General features: G+C 45.0%; 1 protein-coding gene across 1 annotated transcript in view; it reads right to left on the reverse strand.

Moving 5' to 3' along the window:
• Positions 1–19446, reverse strand: part of LOC121002869 (macrophage mannose receptor 1-like) — a 300143-nt gene that overhangs the window by 30132 nt on the left and 250565 nt on the right. Inside the window, exons 19-21 of the mRNA XM_040434498.1 lie at positions 9721–9823; positions 8893–9128; positions 7996–8161 (exon numbers count right to left, since the gene is read on the reverse strand). Of these exons, the coding sequence (XP_040290432.1) occupies positions 7996–8161; positions 8893–9128; positions 9721–9823 (505 nt within the window). The remainder of the gene's footprint in view (positions 1–7995; positions 8162–8892; positions 9129–9720; positions 9824–19446) is intronic.

Raw genomic sequence — 19446 nt, forward strand, 5'->3', positions numbered from 1 at the left:
TTACATCGCTCCAGGTCGGCCTGTGAGGGGTCTTTTGCCCCTTTCCCACTTCATTGCCACGTTTCTACCTATTTTCGGTAATTTTACTTTCTTTCTCTCCCCCTTTGGGTCCGCTCCCCAGTTCCCTTTTTCATTCGTGGCCGCGCCAGACTTATTACCTTACCGGTTTCTTCCCGCTCCTCTCGGCCTATTCCTGCCCGCTCCGGCATTAAGATCGCGACGCACGAGATTTCCTCCTGCCTCCCTGAGCTCCCGGCACTTGCTATGACGGCCGAAGTCTCGCGATCTGCGAGATTTCGGCCTCCGCTCCCCCAAGCATCGGAGCTCCTATCCTGAGCTGCGGCACTCGAGATCTCGCGAGATCTCGGCTTCTCCTCAGGATTTTCGCGCCGTTTGTCACCGCTTGTGCTCCTGCAGCTCCCGTTCTTGCCCGGTACCGAATCTCCTTAGGTGAGTGTTTATCTTTGCGCCCTGCTTTGTCTATTTGCGCCTCTGGCCCTCATTGCCTTTTCCTCTTTTTTCTTTTAGGTCTTCTTGTGGTCTGGGGTGACTAACTCCTTCCACTTTTCTCATCATGTCCCGCCGCAGTAGTTCTTCTTCAGTTAGGCAGGACCCGGCTGCCCCTTCCCCCAGCCCCCCTAATGCGCCCAGCCTAATTAATAATCCCACACAGGAAAGACATAATGCTGCGCTGCAGCAGTCTATTTCTGAGGCAATCATGGTTGCTATGGGCTCCATGTCCTCAGTGCTATCGCAGTCCATATCTCAGGCCTTATGTGCTCAGCCCCCTAGAGCCACACAGGATCCAATTTTGGACACTGTAAGGCCATCTGCCTCCAGAACATTAAGAACCGATGGTGATCCATCACATGAACACGCGGTTGTCCCGCGAAAAAGAGCCTGCGCACGACAGGCAGAACACTCTCGTGCTTGGAAATCGGCCAGGACCTTACCTGAGCCTTTGTCTGATTCTGATAGAGAATCCATTGAGGAGGTTCAGAATGAGTTTCATTATGACTCAGTGGAGGAGCTTGAGGACGTCGAAACCGACCCTCTAGATTTATTACCAGCTCCTATTCCACCCACACCTACGGTCGACTTACAGGAAGGCCTTCCTATACCTGACGACCTTATGATGGACCCGCTTGGTGCTCCACTATTTAATCCGGATGAGTTACATCATCCCAGATCAGCAGAATGGCTCCCCGCCACTCATGTCGCACACTATTTAGAGGAGAAAATCTGTGCTCCCTTAAGCAAGGAGTCCCGCAGTAAATTGCGAGCGGAATGCCCTCGCCCTTTGATCCCTAATAAGGTGTGTGAAACACCGACTGTGGACCCTAAGATGGTTCAATTCCTTACTAAAACGAAATTTAACCCAAAAAAAGGGCTGGACTCAGCTTTACGAGCAGTTCAGGATAAGCTACTGGACATCACGGGCCCTCTGGCAAAGATCTTTGACATGGCCGAGTCCGCCAAGGCGGAGGGTAGATTGGTAGACCCTGTTGAGTTAGGAGGATGGGTGCAGAGGGCCATTTGCATTGCAGGCAATGTAAATACCTCCTTAGCCATCGAACGGCGTAAAGCCATCTTGATGAAGGTGGAGCCTAAGCTCTCCAACCTGGCACTGTCAGAAGCAGGAAAAAATGCTCAGGGCCTCCTATTCGGAGACTCGTTTATTAAAGAACTGGGCAGATATGTCGGGGCCTTTACGGCTTTAGATAAAGCCCAGACATCAATGAAAAGGGTCTTTAACACCCGTTTTTCCAACAGGGCCGGCAGCTCTAGGGGCCGTCTGTCCGGCCGGTCCGATTTCCATTCCCGTGGTACGGGAAGAGGCTCCTTCAACTATAGATCCTCCCTTCAGGATGCCAGACATCAACCATCCTTCTTCCCATCCAGGGGTTTTTCAGGACGGTCCAGGAGCTACCGTGGAGCCCCATCCTATCGACGACCAGTTGGTAAGTGCCCTCCCCGTCCTACCGTTGCTTTCTTCAACAGGTTGTGTCGGGGGCAGACTCCGTCACTTTTCCAGTGCCTGGTCCGAGATCACCTCAGACCGGTGGGTTTTAGACACCATCATGGGTTTCACTATAGACCTGGTAGCCCATCCAAACCTACTACCTATCCCCAGACACATTCTATTTTCCGGGTCGGTGCAACTACAACTGCACAGAGAACTGAAGGAACTCGTCCTCAAGCATGCGATAGAACGCACTTCACCCCATTCAGCTGCGGTAATCAGCAGTATGTTTCTGGTGCAGAAGAAGGGCGGCCAGTCGCGCCCAGTTATAAACCTAAAGTCTCTCAACTCTATAGTCCAATATCGCCATTTCAAGATGGAGGGCATCCATCTTCTGAGAGACATGCTAATTCCAGGCGATTGGATGGTCAAACTGGACCTCAAGGATGCCTATCTCACGGTCCCGGTGGCTCCAACCTCCAGGAACCTGCTTTGCTTTCCTTGGGGAGACCAACTTTGGCGCTTCACCTGCCTGCCTTTCGGTCTCTCATCCGCCCCTTGGTGCTTCACCAAAGTAATGAAGCCCGTAGTTTCTTGGCTCCGCAGCAGAGGGGTACGCATGATAATTTATCTAGACGATATTCTTATCATAGCACGGAGTCCGTCCCTTCTTCGCTTACATCTGTCCATGACCACCAACCTCTTGTCCAGGTTGGGTTTCATCATAAACCAGGAGAAGTCATACCTCAATCCTTCAACTTCTATAGAGTTCCTGGGATTCAGGATAGATTCCTCTTCTCTGACCCTTCACCTTCCTTTGTCCAAGGTCCGCGCTATTCGCAAAGAACTGCGACATGCACTGCTTCGACCCAAACTATCTCTGCGTCACTTAGCACGCCTGATAGGTCTCCTGGCATCGTCCATCCAGGCCATCTTCCCGGCTCCCTTGCACTACCGAGCTCTCCAGAGACTCAAGATTGCACACCTCCGGACCGGAGCCACATACTCAGACATGGTCACGCTCGATTCAGAAACGAGAGACGAGCTTCTATGGTGGATCCAGAATCTATCAGTCTGGAATGGCAAAGCCCTGCTTGGGCCCCTTCCGGATCTGGTTATAGAATCCGACGCCAGCTTACACGGCTGGGGGGCACATTGCAATGGGATATCCATCGGAGGTCCTTGGTCCCCAGAGGAGTCCCGCCTCCACATAAATGGCCTGGAATTACTGGCAGGATTGTTGGCGATTCGCAGTTTCGCCAACGGCACAGTCACGACCTGTATCAGATTACGGATGGACAATGTCTCCGCGGTCCGATACGTAAACGGGATGGGCGGTACTCGTTCTTCGGTTCTGACTTACCTAGCTCAAGATTTCTGGGAGTTTTGCCTTACCAAAGGCATTGTAGTTATAGCGGAGCACCTTCTGGGGCTCCGCAATGTGGTAGCAGACTGGAATTCTCGATATCTTTCGGATTCCAGCGACTGGAAGTTAGACGAGGGGGTATTCCTAACCTTATCGTCTCACTGGGGTCCTCCGTTGATCGACCTATTCGCCAACCGCTTGAACGCCCAAATTCCCAGGTTTTTCAGCTGGCGTCCGGATCCGCTGGCAGAAGCGGTAGATGCTTTTCTGCAAGAGTGGGGGGGAGCACTGATGTATGCGTTTCCGCCTTTTGCCTTAATTCCCCGAGTTCTCCTCCAAGCCCAACTCCAATCGGCGGATCTGATCCTGATCATTCCGCTGTGGCAGTCTCAACCGTGGTTTCCACTACTTCTGGACTTATTGGTGGATTGTCCAATCCTCCTCCCGGACTTCCCCTGGCTCTTGCGGGATCCTTTGGGAGAACATCATCCCCTCATTCAGACAGGCGGACTCCGTCTTCTCGCTTGCAGGATCTCGGGTGTCCCATCTCACTGTCGGGAGTTTCGGACACGACTCTTTTCTTACTGGAGAACTCATGGGCTCCAGGAACTAGACGGGCTTATCGCTCCGCCTGGGACGCTTGGGCTCGCTGGTGCGGAGGAAGGGACTTGGATCCCTTTCGGGCCCCTATAATATCGGTTTTGTCTTTTCTGTCTTCTTTATATGACTCAGGTAAGGCCTATCGTACTATTAATCTTTACAGATCGGCTATATCTTCCCGACACGAGGGTTTCGAGGGTTCTCCGGTGGGTCAACATCCTTTGGTGTGTCGTCTGTTGAAGGGCTCTCGCTTGTCTCGACCTCCCAGACCTCGTTTCTCGGCAACTTGGGATGTGGGGTTGGTTTTAAATTTTCTGATTTCTTGGTCTTCCAATGACCAATTATCACTACGCCAGTTATCAGCTAAGTTAGTCACGCTGTTTTGCCTTATTTCGTGTAAGCGGGTGTCAGATGTGCGGGCTTTAGACCACGATGCGCGGTCCTTTACGCCGGAAGGGGTCTTGTTTAACATTTCCAGACGCACTAAGACGAACATTCATTCAGTTGCTTACCCCGCTTTCCCTCAGTCCCCACAACTGTGCCCGGTCGCATGCCTTCAAGAGTACGAATCTCGTACTGCACCTTTACGTGTCTCTACTTTTCCCAATCTGTTTATTTCTTTTCGGAGACCCTATGCTCCAGTCGCCAGTGTGACACTGTCTCGCTGGGTTAAGGAGATCATGAGTCAGGCCGGTATCGACACCAATATCTTTACGGCTCATTCCGTCCGCAATGCTTCCGCTACCTCTATGTCGGTCTCTGGGGCCCGTCTGGAGGATGTTATGCGTTTAGCGGATTGGTCTAGGGTTTCCACTTTCCGGGAATTTTACTTTCGCCCGGATCCTCATGCTTTTAACTCTGTTATCTCTCAGCTTTAAACTAGCAATACGAAGCCTCCGTGTCTTGTGATAAAATTTCATGATTTTCCTATTACATGACGTAAAGTCATGATTTTATTAAAGACACGGAGGCGAGTATTGCCCGCCCTTACCCACCCTGTGGGGTTTTCAGAAGAGTCTATTGCAAGTTATGTTACTTATTTATGCATTATTGGTTATTTGATATTTGGTGTACTTTGTATGGATTTTTTGTCTTTCATGATATATCCTTGTGGTACTACTTCGTATTTTGTGTTTCTCGTTCGCAGGTTGAAGTTTCTCCTCCTCAGTGTTTTTGTCCTAAACACACACGATGGCGTTTTTCGATGCTACTAAAGTTCGACCGTCTGGTCGGTTGACGAGTTCGTCCTAAGGTTCAGGGCTGTTGTTTTCGTTCAGGAAGATCCAGTTTCAGGAAGAGTCAGCGTTTTGAGTGGCTGTTCAAAGAAAGAGGATGATCCCAGAGTGTGCAGTCCATATATACTGGGATGAAGGGGAGGAGTCGGTTACTATGGTGTTTCTTTTGTGATTGACATGCTCATTTCTTTGCTGCTATGGTAACAGTAAAGGAAGTTAAAGCAATACTCGCCTCCGTGTCTTTAATAAAATCATGACTTTACGTCATGTAATAGGAAAATCATGAAATTGTTGATCTGTTAATTGTGGAACAACTAATGGTGTTATGTGACGTGTAACCTCTTAATACAATAATTGATGTAATTGATACAAAATAACCCTTCTTAGTTTTTTCATAAATAAAGGTGCATCTTATGGGCAGAAAAATATTGTAATCACTTGAGGGAGCTGTTGGTGTAATACACAAGTTAGCAAGAATACCAATCTTTCTTTGTAGCAGTTTTCTTCTATAAGTATTAAGGGGGATCATGAGCAGGGAAATCCCCAGTATTACCTCCATATGACTAAATAAATAAATAAGAAATAATAAGTCAATTCGACACCACCTTAAAGCACCTCAATTGCCCTGAAAAGTTGGGGGTGACCCTCTGGGGTCTCCTAGGACTGTATGCAAAGCCTTGTACCTGTGGCATGTGTGTTAATCCCATGTTCATATGTGCCCGCATTGATGAGAAAAATGTTTCATATATGCAGGAGCAACATGGGCATTACCCCTACACCTAGAAGCTCTGCTCCCTCTGCAACTGCTGCACCCTCTCTACTTTGATCAACAGGGCCAGGTGTTATGATGTTTTCACTGCCTGGTCCTGTCAAAGTGGAAAAGGCGCGGCAGTTGCAGACAGAGCAGAGCCTCTAGGTATAATGGCAACGCCTCCATCGTTTCTAGAGGCTCTTTTGCATATATATTTTCTCAGCAATGTGGGCACATATGAACATGGGACCAACCAAGATGCCTTCAGCTGCCAGGTCAGCCTTTTTCATGGGATGACAGATGCCCTTTAATGCCAAGACAGCATTGTCAAACTGACAGTGACCTATATGGCTACAGGGAAAACAGATGGCTGGTGGTAACAAACAGCCTGTAAACACACTGATCTGGTGGATTTTTTTTATAGATAAAAAATGCTTTTTGGCAGCAAATGCCACAGGTATGTATTTACACATATACCAGCTGGGGTCACGTGATTCTCCATCTTCAACTTTCCCATCTACTGATTTAAAATATGGCTATAGCCAATTTCAGATATTCACCTGATTTATTAATCTAAACTAAAGTCAGCCAAGCCTGCCTATTTCATTAGGACCCGCAGACCATCGAATGTGTATGAGACTTTCCTCCAACATTTGCATGGCTGAACCAGGTGTGCAGGTGTTTGGAAAGATCGGGTCTTGATGCTCTCACAAAGAGAAACCATATAAATTATTGTAGTTTGATACCTTTTAATGGCTAACTAAAATAAATTATGTTATAAGGCAAGCTTTCAGGACTCTTGTCTCTTCTTTCTGGCCTGAAGAAGAGACCTGAGAGTCTCGAAAGCTTGCCTGATAACATCATTTATTTTAGTTAGCCATTAAAAGGTATAAAACTACAATATTTTACATTATTTCTCTTTTTGAGAGCATCAATACCCAATCTTTCCAAACACCTGCACACTTGGTTCGGCCATGCAAATGCTGGAGGAAACTCTCATACACATTAGAGGGTCCTGATGAAATAGGCAGGCTTGGCTGACTTTAGTCTAGGTGTAGGGGCTTGGTCTGGGGTGGCCTCAACGTTACGCTGAGTCACCCGGACACCATCGAGGTATCACCACATGTTGGTGCTCTCCAGAAGCCTTAGTAAGGCGTGATGTACCCCAACAGACAATAGGTCCAGAGAGTCAAGGTTTGTAGTAAGCCAGTCTGCTTTTTACTGGAGGAACTCAAGTGCAAAACAATACAGGCGAGGCATAGGGCTGGCTTCTCCAGTCTCCTCCCTTGCCAAAGAAGGTTTCATTCTGCGGAAAGCCCTGAGCTCACTGTCCTGGCTTCCTAGTCAAAGGACTGGTGGCCCAGGGTCTGTGGCTCACTTGTCCAGCTGGCTGCCTGGGAGCTAACTGTTCTCTTTTTAGCTAAACTAGAACCTTCTAGTGGGAGGGGTGGTTTGGAGAATAACAGCCTACACAGAAACAATGTTACAATTTCTGTTTGTCATAGACTTGTAAAAAGTTTCAGAGAATGACTAAGCAGCTTTTTCAGACATAATCAAGTCTTCAGACATAAAAACAGAGCTAAACCAGACAGTCAAAAGGTTAGTGTGTGTGTTTTTTTTCCTTCCAAAACTTTTCAAAGATAGAAAGTCATAAATTTGCTCAGAATAAGCTGGCTGTGCATTATATAGTGCAATAACATTGACAACAGGAATCCAGAATTTTACAATGTAAAGGGATTGTTCATTTTTAACAGAAAATTCTAAACTGGTCCACACTAATGTGTAGTAATGGTACAGGAAGACACAGCAGTTGTTCTGGGAAAGCTGTGCATGTTGTGTCTTGGTTACAATTCAGCACTCATGGGCACTTACATATTAGTGTAAGGCAGTTCTGAAATTACGTACAAACGGAATAACCTCTGTAACTCAATATGGAGAGCCAACCTCTATAAGGATGCATTGTAAAAATGATCGGCACAAAATATTTTTCCTATTTAGATCAAAAATTTATATACTGATATATGGCACTTCATTACGTGACTATTTAGGATATTAAATACCTTGCAAATGATCAGCTTACCATTTGTTTCTTTGCAGATGGAAGCATAACTCTCATTACAAGCCGACGTCTTCCATTCTCCATCAGTATCCGCATATACACAGGAAGTATTTTTACGTGGCTCCTCAGCGGCCCATTTTGTGTAGCGTACTCTCCAGTTATCAACCCACTTATATGTATTTTTGGTCTGAAAGCATTAGAATTGTATACATGGAAACATTACTCTTCGTATTATGAAATAAAAAATAAAATTATAGTATAACTGTATGATGAGCCAGACTGTGGTGAGAGATGATTTTTATAATTTTTGTTATACTCTCAAAAAATATTACAATTACGTAGGTGCAGATGTTAAAAAATAAAGCCCTACACGTCAAATGTAGTATTACATGATGGCCTTCTAGTTGAACAGCTGTCCTGATAATGCATGGACGGCCTGAGTGATCCAGAGCGAGGGCTGACACACACATCTCTCTGATCTCTCTGCTGTAGATCATAGAGGGGAGTCCTAAGTTGGGGAGTCCCATCTATGACATCCACTGTCCCTTATATGACAAGTGTGATGGAAAATACATAGATATTTTTGGCTTGCAGTGGTATGGAGGGCATGTGTGTCTGGCACAAGTGGGAGCTTCTGTAGCTCTCTAATTATTATTGTTTTTTTGCTCTCACATGCAGGAAGTATAGGACCACTCAAAGTTAGGACCATATAAAAAATCTGCATATGTCACACTATTATTGGAGGAAGTTAGGCAGAGTTTGCACCTATTTTTAATTTTCTAATGGGTACGTAGGATTTTGTATTGCTGTGCCTTACTGGCCACAGCTTAGAGCATTTGTCCACTTTTTTCTGGATCTTTCTATCTAGTTTTTACTTTTTTTTTTAAATTGCAATAAATAAAAATACATGACTCCCACCTCATTACTACTGAATAGGCCGATCCAAAAGGGCTTCTTAAGTTTAACCAAGCGGAGCTTAAGGAAAGATGTGGTGTACTCGTCTAAGATGCTGGCCAGCTGTGAATTATCCTTCAGGCACTCCTGACGGGCATGATCCCATGTTCTCTTGGTTTTATCAAACTTGTAGCGGGTGTCTCCATATTTAAAGTGGTTATGGACAGGAGGAGTGGTGGGGATAACCGGTAGACTTGGATCTGAAGAAAGGAAGTAGAAATAAATATGGTAACAGAAGTCAACAAGCTATAGGTTATAAATCTAAAACTAAAAAAATATGATATGATAGGACAAGTAGCTGCTGACTGGTGGTCTATACGCAAGAGTAGAGAGCATTGCATGACCATCGACGGGACAAACAAATTGGGGGAGATTTATAATTTATGCATTTTCGGCATCTGTTTTAGCCATTTCCACCTGAGATCCGTTATTTTAGACGAGGAAAAAAATTTCTGAATGCAAAATAATGGAAATGGCTAAAATGCCAATGCTAAATGAGCATACTGGATGCTTAAAATACAGGATCCATTTATCTCTTTATTTATCTGTTCTTCGGTGATGTGAACCTGGCCTAACGAGTAGAATTAGAGTGGAATCTATACATAAAAAAATACTGAGACATGTGCTAAACTGCAACTAGCCATTATTATTGCACCCACAAAATAATGGGCTACTATGTTATATGGCTTTTGGTCAGAGGGGAACTGATAGGCGTTACAAAGGATACAATCATATCCAGGCACCACTGATTAGAGCACAGGAAGAAAATGTTTCCGCCATGTCTGAACTTACCCTTATATTTTTGGCAGATGTATCCTCTGTTCAAACTACATTCCTGATCGATCCAGGTTCCAGCGTCCAATACGCTTCCAACTTGCAAAGCCACGCACTCAGTCTTAAAAAGAGTAAATTCATAAATAAATGACACATTTTAATGTATGTCAAATGCAATAAAATAGTGCAGATCAGATTAGCTCCTTGTGAGTATATGCGCATATGTGGCAAAATCTGCAGTACAATGCATGTGAATGGAAATTTGCAATATGCTTTATTGCAGAATTTTTGTGCAGATTCTGCAAATGCATTTCTGCAGAAAATGCGCACACCTGGCTTCATATGCAGGCAGCATTCAGCTGCTTTTTATCTGTTTGTTTCAGGCTGTCTCTGGCGGTCTCATTCACAAACTGAAACTTACAGAAATCCATACAAATCCAACAAATTAAATGAAACTGATATTCAGTGGCAGAAATGCATGTAACAAAATCTGCTAAGTGTGAATAATAATCTTAACAATTTTAATCATCTTTATTTATATAGCGCTACAATATTCCTCAGCGCTTTACAATTCAGAAGGTTCATGTACAAATCAAACGACATCACAAAATGACACTAGGAGTGAGGGCCCTGCTCGCAAGAGCTTACAATCTATGAGGGAATGAGGGCGATACAAAAGCAACACACGTCAAAGAGAGCGGAACGCTGTTAAGACAGTTCTTCGATATCTGAAAGTAACTCTACAAGTTTGGAAAAACTCAAGCTAGCTATAGGACTAACCAGATAAGTAGTTGTTGAGTGGGGGTGTTGGAATAATGCTTATTATTCTATGTATTGCAACAACTACATTATGTGGTTGACTGTTTCCAGACACAGTGTTATGTTGTTAATAAAGTACTGCTAAAAAGAAAAAGGCAGGAAGGGCCGGAGACTTGCGGCACATGTATAGAGGGAGCTGAGAGAGACAAAAGCCAGAAGCAGATTCAGCCGAGCTAAACTTGATGGTTACCGCCAGTGGCGAACATAGAGAAGTAAGGGCCCCATAGCAAGTATCAAACCAGGCCCCCCACACAGGACAGAAGAGTTTCTGCCTAAACCCTTTTCAATGATCCTTGGGACATTTTTCCACTGCGTCATTTGCTAAAAGTTGTTCCTTTAGAGAGTAGAGTCCTGACCAAGTTTTCACCTCCAGTAGAAGAGGAGATAATCTTAACTAAGACTTGGCTCCCTCTTGCCCTGGGCCCCATAGCAGTCACATTCTCTGCCACTATGGTAGTTACGCCCCTGGTTAACGCGTTAAGTAAAAAAATGGCACAAAGGTTAAACTAACTCTTTCAATGTATTTCAATGACTTATCAGGGTTATCAGAGTCAATTTTAGCTTACAAAGCGGTCCAGCCACCTATGTACTAAAGAGAGTTGTGCAGGGCAAGCTGCATGAGCCAGTGCATTGAGTGTGGGGATTACTGTCCGAAGAAGGTGATCAATTCAGAGAGTCAGTTTACTGAACATGATACAGTAGGTCTGCCCGAATAGATATGTTTTTAAAGGGGTTATACAAGACTATAAAATGCCCCCCTATATGCCGGGCCCCTCACACTGATTCTACTTACCTGGCTCCCCGCATCCTGCGCCGCTCCTGGTACCCGCACCGCCACTGCTGCTTCTCCCTGTGTGCGGATGAAAAGATCCGGCGCGGGGGGTGTGGGGAGCAGCCAAATGCAGGCGGGGACGGGGACCAGCCTCCCTTTCGTCACCCCCCTCGTCATGCTCTGATGCTCTCTCTTGCCCTGCGCTGTATAGCGTAGGGCAAGGACTTTTTATTTAAATGATTTTACACTACTAGGTGGAGGCTTCTGCCCAGCAGTTTTGCTAGTGATGTCACCGGCACTGATGGGCAGGCTTTAATGCTGCCCTAGCTGTTTTATAGGCTTGGGGAGGCTTTAAAGCCTGCCCATTAGTGCCGGTGACATCACCGGGCTCACTGCTGGGCGGAAGCCTCCGCCCAGCAGTCCCTATAGAGAGCCTGGTATGCCACCAGATATTCTAAAAATGCCTTTGCCCTGAGCGATTCAGCACAGGGCAAAGGAGAGCATTTGAGTATAAAATGCTCCGATGCTCATATCAGAGGGGCCGGAGTGATAAAGGTAGGGACATGCCCGGGTTCAGCTGAACCTAGAAAACCCCTTTAAGTGAGGGGAAGACCGATTAGTAATAAGTTACAGTAGTCAAGACAAGAATGAATCAAAGCAACCACAAGTGTTTTGGCTTTTTCCAGTGTGAGAAAAAGGCAGATTCTGGAGATGTTCTTAAGGTGCAGACAACAAGAGTGTGCAAGTGATTGAATATGGGGAACAAAGGAAAGATCTGAGTCAAACATGACCCCAAGACAGCGGGCGTGCTGAGCACACTTAAAGGTTTGTCCACTTTCTACTACTGATGACCTACCATATGCTCAGGATAGGTCATCAATATCAGCCAACCCACGCAGACCATCTGTTTAACCCTTTAAGGACCCATGACGTACATGTACGTCATCTATGGACGTGACTTAAGGACCAGAGAAGTACATATACGTCATGGTGATCGGGTGAGTGCAGGAGCTGCACCCACCTGATCAGCGGCAGGGGTCCGGCAGTCACTGATAGCCGGACCCCTGCTGTATGCGCAGGCATCGGTGAAATCACTGATGCCGGCGCATTAACCCCTGCACGGCCGCGGTCAGCGCTGACAGCGGCACGTGCGGGCTTCAGACATGTGCGGGGTGGCCATCGGGTCCCCGTGCTGCTGTGACAGGGACCCGATGGCAGGAAAGGCAGCCCGATGCCTTCCTTAGGTATCGTGGCTGCCTTCTGGGAGAGTCTGTGATATCCAGCCGTCTGGGTCTTACAGGCAGGAAGCTGTAAGTGTATTACAGTGTGTAATACACTTACAGCCAATGCATCACAATACAGAAGTATTGTAATGCATTGTAAAGGGGATCAGATCCCCAAAAGTTGAAGTCCCAGAGTGGGACAAAAAATAAAGTGAAATTTTTTAAAAAAAATAACGTTTCCCCCCCAAAAAATTTAACGTTTCAAGTAAAAAAAATATAATAAAATGCGTCCTGTTCCCAAAATAAAGTAAAGAAAAATTGGGAAAAAAAGAAAATTAGACATATTAGGTATCACTGCATCCATAACACCGTCAAAAAAATAAAATAAAAACTGTGCTAAATAAACCATTTTTTTGTCACCTTGCATCACTAAAAGTGCAACACCAAGCGATCAAAAAGGCGTATACCCCTCAAAATAGTACCAATCTAACCGTAACCTCATCCCACAAAAAATGAGCTCCTACCTAAGACAATCGCAAAAAAAACTTTGGAGACACTAAAACATTTTTGGGGTTTCAAAAATGCTGTTATTGTGTAAAACTTAAATAAATAAATAAAAAGTATACATATTAGGTATTGCCGCATCCATAACAACCTGCTCTATAAAAATACCACATGACATAACCCCTCAGGTGAACACAGTAAAAAAATAAAAATAAAAACGGTGTCAAATAAAAATGAAAACAGTGTTCTCTTCAATATATTGTCATGCCCTGCTCAGGTTATGTGCGGAGGTCTGCCAGGTTAGCAGCATGTGTGTAGTTTTTTGTTTTTGTTTTGGAGTTGAGCTGTATCCGCCTCCCTTCAGGTGCACTGGGTGGGGTCGTTTGTATGAGTTTAAATTACGCCCCTTCCCAGTGTCCTGTGCGGGTTATAGCTTCTATCTTGCTCAGTGGAAGGAAGGAAGGATTTGCTGTATCTGCTCTGTGACAAGATAAGTTGGTTTTGTTTTCTTGTGTGTGTTCTGTCTAGGCTGTTAGAGAGACGCCTGCCTCCTCCAGGTCTGAGGAAACAAACTGTCTCTTTCCCCCTGTCACCATCTTAGGGATTTTAGGGAATCTTCAGCCTTAGGCACGGGGGCACGTTTATTCCCACCTCTAGGGTCTGAACGTGGGCACAGAAGTCTAGGGAGAGTTGGTAGGGATTTGTTAGGAGGTGACCTTTATCCCCAGCTTCTGGCCTAGACACTTGTTTGTGGATTTCTGTTGTATCTTGTATCCTGTCCAGCGTGAAATATATTTATTAACGATCTTGTAGAAGGCTTGCATAGTAAAATATCAATTTTCGCAGATGACACTAAACTGTGTAAAGTAATTAACACTGAAGAGGACAGTATACTGCTGCAGAGGGATCTGGATAGATTGGAGGCTTGGGAAGATAAGTGGCAGATGAGGTTTAACACTGACAAATGTAAAGTTATGCACATGGGAAGGAATATTGCAAGTCACCCGTACATACTAAATGGTAAAACACTCGGTAACACTGACATGGAAAAGGATCTAGGAATTTTAACCACCTCAGCCCCCAGTGCTTAAACACCCTGAAAGACCAGGCCACTTTTTACACTTCTGACCTACACTACTTTCACCGTTTATTGCTCGGTCATGCAACTTACCACCCAAATGAATTTTACCTCCTTTTCTTCTCACTAATAGAGCTTTCATTTGGTGGTATTTCATTGCTGCTGACATTTTTACTTTTTTTGTTATTAATCGAAATTTAACGATTTTTTTGCAAAAAAAATGACATTTTTCACTTTCAGTTGTAAAATTTTGCAAAAAAAAACGACATCCATATAGAAATTTTGCTCTAAATTTATAGTTCTACATGTCTTTGATAAAAAAAAAATGTTTGGGTAGAAAAAAAATGGTTTGGGTAAAAGTTATAGCGTTTACAAACTATGGTACAAAAATGTGAATTTCCGCTTTTTGAAGCAGCTCTGACTTTCTGAGCACCTGTCATGTTTCCTGAGGTTCTACAATGCCCAGACAGTACAAACACCCCACAAATGACCCCATTTCTGAAAGTACACACCCTAAGGTATTCGCTGATGGGCATAGTGAGTTCATAGAACTTTTTATTTTTTGTCACAAGTTAGCGGAAAATGATGATTTTTTTTTTTTTTTTTTTTTTTCTTACAAAGTCTCATATTCCACTAACTTGTGACAAAAAATAAAAAGTTCTATGAACTCACTATGCCCATCACGAAATACCTTGGGGTCTCTTCTTTCCAAAATGGGGTCACTTGTGGGGTAGTTATACTGCCCTGGCATTCTAGGGGCCCAAATGTGTGGTAAGGAGTTTGAAATCAAATTCAGTAAAAAATGACCTGTGAAATCCGAAAGGTGCTCTTTGGAATATGGGCCCCTTTGCCCACCTAGGCTGCAAAAAAGTGTCACACATCTGGTATTGCCGTACTCAGGAGAAGTTGAGGAATGTGTTTTGGGGTGTCTTTTTACATATACCCATGCTGGGTGAGATAAATATCTTGGTCAAATGACAACTTTGTATAAAAAAATGGGAAAAGTTGTCTTTTGCCAAGATATTTCTCTCACCCAGCATGGGTATATATAAAATGACACCCCAAAACACATTCCCCACCTTCTCCTGAGTACGGAGATACCAGATGTGTGACACTTTTTTGCAGCCTAGGTGGGCAAAGGGGCCCATATTCCAAAGAGCACCTTTCGGATTTCACTCGTCATTTTTTACTGAATTTGATTTCAAACTCCTTACCACACATTTGGGCCCCTAGAATGCCAGGGCAGTATAACTACCCCACAAGTGACCCCATTTTGGAAAGAAGACACCCCAAGGTATTCCGTAAGGGGCATGGCGAGTTCCTAGAATTTTTTATTTTTTGTCACAAGTTAGTGGAAAATGATGATTTTTTTTTTTTTTTTTTTTTTTTCATACAAAGTCTCATATTCCACTAACTTGTGACAAAAAATAAAAACTTCCATGAACTCACTATGCCCATCAGCGAATACCTTGGGGTCTCTTCTTTCCAAAATGGGGTCACTTGTGGGGTAGTTATACTGCCCTGGCATTCTAGGGGCCCAAATGTGTGGTAAGGAGTTTGAAATCAAATTCTGTAAAAATTGACCTGTGAAATCCGAAAGGTGCTCTTTGGAATATGGGCCCCTTTGCCCACCTAGGCTGCAAAAAAGTGTCACACATCTGGTATCTCCGTATTCAGTAGAAGTTGGGGAATGTGTTTTGGGGTGTCTTTTTACATATACCCATGCTGGGTGAGAGAAATATCTTGGTCAAATGCCAACTTTGTATAAAAAAATGGGAAAAGTTGTCTTTTGCCAAGATATTTCTCTCACCCAGCAGGGGTATATGTAAAATGACACCCCAAAACACATTCCCCACCTTCTCCTGAGTACGGAGATACCAGATGTGTGACACTTTTTTGCAGCCTAGGTGGGCAAAGGGGCCCATATTCCAAAGAGCACCTTTCGGATTTCACAGGTCATTTATTACAGAATTTGATTTCAAACTCCTTACCACACATTTGGGCCACTAGAATGCCAGGGCAGTATAACTACCCCACAAGTGACCCCATTTTGGAAAGAAGACACCCCAAGGTATTCGCTGATGGACATAGTGAGTTCATGGAAGTTTTTATTTTTTGTCACAAGTTAGTGGAATATGAGACTTTGTATAAAAAAAAAAAAAAAAAAAAAAAAATCAGCATTTTCCACTAACTTGTGACAAAAAATAAAAAATTCTAGGAACTCGCCATGCCCCTCACGGAATACCTTGGGGTGTCTTCTTTCCAAAATGGGGTCACTTGTGGGGTAGTTATACTGCCCTGGCATTTTCCAGGGGCCCTAATGTGTGGTAAGTAGGTAAATGACCTGTGAAATCCTAAAGGTGCTCTTTGGAATATGGGCCCCTTTGCCCACCTAGGCTGCAAAAAAGTGTCACACATGTGGTATCGCCGTATTCAGGAGAAGTTGGGGAATGTGTTTTGGGGTGTCATTTTACATATACCCTTGCTGGGTGAGAGAAATATCTTGGCAAAAGACAACTTTTCCCATTTTTTTATACAAAGTTGGCATTTGACCAAGATATTTCTCTCACCCAGCATGGGTATATGTAAAATGACACCCCAAAACACATTCCCCAACTTCTCCTGAGTACGGCGATACCAGATGTGTGACACTTTTTTGCAGCCTAGATGCGCAAAGGTGCCCAAATTCCTTTTAGGAGGGCATTTTTAGACATTTGGATACCAGACTTCTTCTCACGCTTTGGGGCCCCTAGAATGCCAGGGCAGTATAAATACCCCACATGTGACCCCATTTTGGAAAGAAGACACCCCAAGGTATTCAATGAGGGGCATGGCGAGTTCATAGAAAAAAAAAATTTTTGGCACAAGTTAGCGGAAATTGATATTTTTAATTTTTTTCTCACAAAGTCTCCCGTTCCGCTAACTTGGGACAAAAATTTCAATCTTTCATGGACTCAATATGCCCCTCACGGAATACCTGGGGGTGTCTTCTTTCCGAAATGGGGTCACATGTGGGGTATTTATACTGCCCTGGCATTCTAGGGGCCCTAAAGCGTGAGAAGAAGTCTGGAATATAAATGTCTAAAAAATTTTACGCATTTGGATTCCGTGAGGGGTATGATGAGTTCATGTGAGATTTTATTTTTTGACACAAGTTAGTGGAATATGAGACTTTGTAAGAAAAAAAAAAAATAATTCCGCTAACTTGGGCCAAAAAAATGTCTGAATGGAGCCTTACAGAGGGGTGATCAATGACAGGGGGGTGATCAATGACAGGGGGGGTGATCAATGACAGGGGGGGTGATCAATGACAGGGGGGGTGATCAATGACAGGGGGGGTGATCAATGACAGGGGGGGTGATCAATGACAGGGGGGTGATCAATGACAGGGGGGGTGATCAATGACAGGGGGGGTGATCAATGACAGGGGGGGTGATCAATGACAGGGGGGGTGATCAATGACAGGGGGGGTGATCAATGACAGGGGGGTGATCAGGGAGTCTATATGGGGTGATCACCACAGTCATTGATCATGCCCCTGTAAGGCTTCATTCAGACGTCCGGATGCGTTTTGCGGATCCGATCCATCTATCAGTGGATCCGTAAAAATCATGCGGACGTCTGAATGGAGCTTTACAGGGGTGTAATCAATGACAGGGGGGTGATCAGGGAGTCTATATGGGGTGATCACCACAGTCATTGATCACGCCCCTGTAAGGCTTCATTCAGACGTCCGGATGCGTTTTGCGGATCGGATCCATCTATTAGTGCATCCGTAAAAATCATGCGGACATCTGAATGGAGCTTTACAGGGGGGTGATCAGGGAGTCTATATGGGGTGATCACCACAGTCATTGATCATGCCCCTGTAAGGCTTCATTCAGACGTCCGGATGCGTTTTGCGGATCGGATCCATCTATCAGTGCATCCGTAAAAATCATGCGGACATCTGAATGGAGCTTTACAGGGGGGTGATCAGGGAGTCTATATGGGGTGATCACCACAGTCATTGATCATGCCCCTGTAAGGCTTCATTCAGACGTCCGGATGCGTTTTGCGGATCCGATCCATCTATCAGTGCATCCGTAAAAATCATGCGGACGTCTGAATGGAGCTTTACAGGGGGGTGATCAATGACAGGGGTGTGATCAATGACAGGGGGGTGATCAGGGAGTCTATATGGGGTGATAACCACAGTCATTGATCACGCCCCTGTAAGGCTTCATTCAGACGTCCGGATGCGTTTTGCGGATCCGATCCATCTATCAGTGGATCCGTAAAAATCATGCGGACGTCTGAATGGAGCTTTACAGGGGGGAAATCAATGACAGGGGTGTAATCAATGACAGGGGGGTGATCAGGGAGTCTATATGGGGTGATAACCACAGTCATTGATCACGCCCCTGTAAGGCTTCATTCAGACGTCCGGATGCGTTTTGCGGATCCGATCCATCTATCAGTGGATCCGTAAAAATCATGCGGACGTCTGAATGGAGCTTTACAGGGGGTTGATCAATGACAGGGGGGTAATCAATGACAGGGGGGTGATCAGGGAGTCTATATGGGGTGATCAGGTGCTAATAAGGGGTTAATAAGTGACGGGGGGGGGTGTAGTGTAGTGTAGTGGTGCTTGGTGCTACTTTACTGAGCTACCTGTGTCCTCTGGTGGTCGATCCAAACAAAGGGGACCACCAGAGGACCAGGTAGCAGGTATATTAGACGCTGTTATCAAAACAGCGTCTAATATACCTGTTAGGGGTTAAAAAAATCACATCTCCAGCCTGCCAGCGAACGATCGCCGCTGGCAGGCTGGAGATCAACTCTCTTACCTTCCGTTCCTGTGAGCGCGCGCGCCTGTGTGCGCGCGTTCACAGGAAATCTCGCGTCTCGCGAGATGACGCACGGATGCGTCCAGGAGGAATGAATCAACCACCTTCCGGACGCATCCGTGCGTTAGGCGGTCGGGAGGTGGTTAATAAACAGCAAACTAAGCTGCAAAAACCAGTGTCAGGCGGCTGCTGCCAAGGCCAATAAGATAATGGGTTGCATCAAAAGGGGCATAGATGCCCATGATAAGAACATAGTCCTACCACTTTACAAATCGCTAGTCAGACCACACATGGAGTACTGTGTACAGTTCTGGGCTCCTGTGAACAAGGCAGACATAGCAGAGCTGGAGAGGGTCCAGAGCAGGGCAACTAAAGTAATAACTGGAATGGGGCAACTACAGTACCCTGAAAGATTATCAAAATTAGGGTTATTCACTTTAGAAAAAAGACGACTGAGGGGAGATCTAATTACTATGTATAAATATATCAGGGGTCAGTACAGAGATCTCTCCCATCATC

This window comes from Bufo bufo, chromosome 5, assembly GCF_905171765.1.
Source record: "Bufo bufo chromosome 5, aBufBuf1.1, whole genome shotgun sequence".
Taxonomy (NCBI): Eukaryota; Metazoa; Chordata; class Amphibia; order Anura; family Bufonidae; genus Bufo; species Bufo bufo.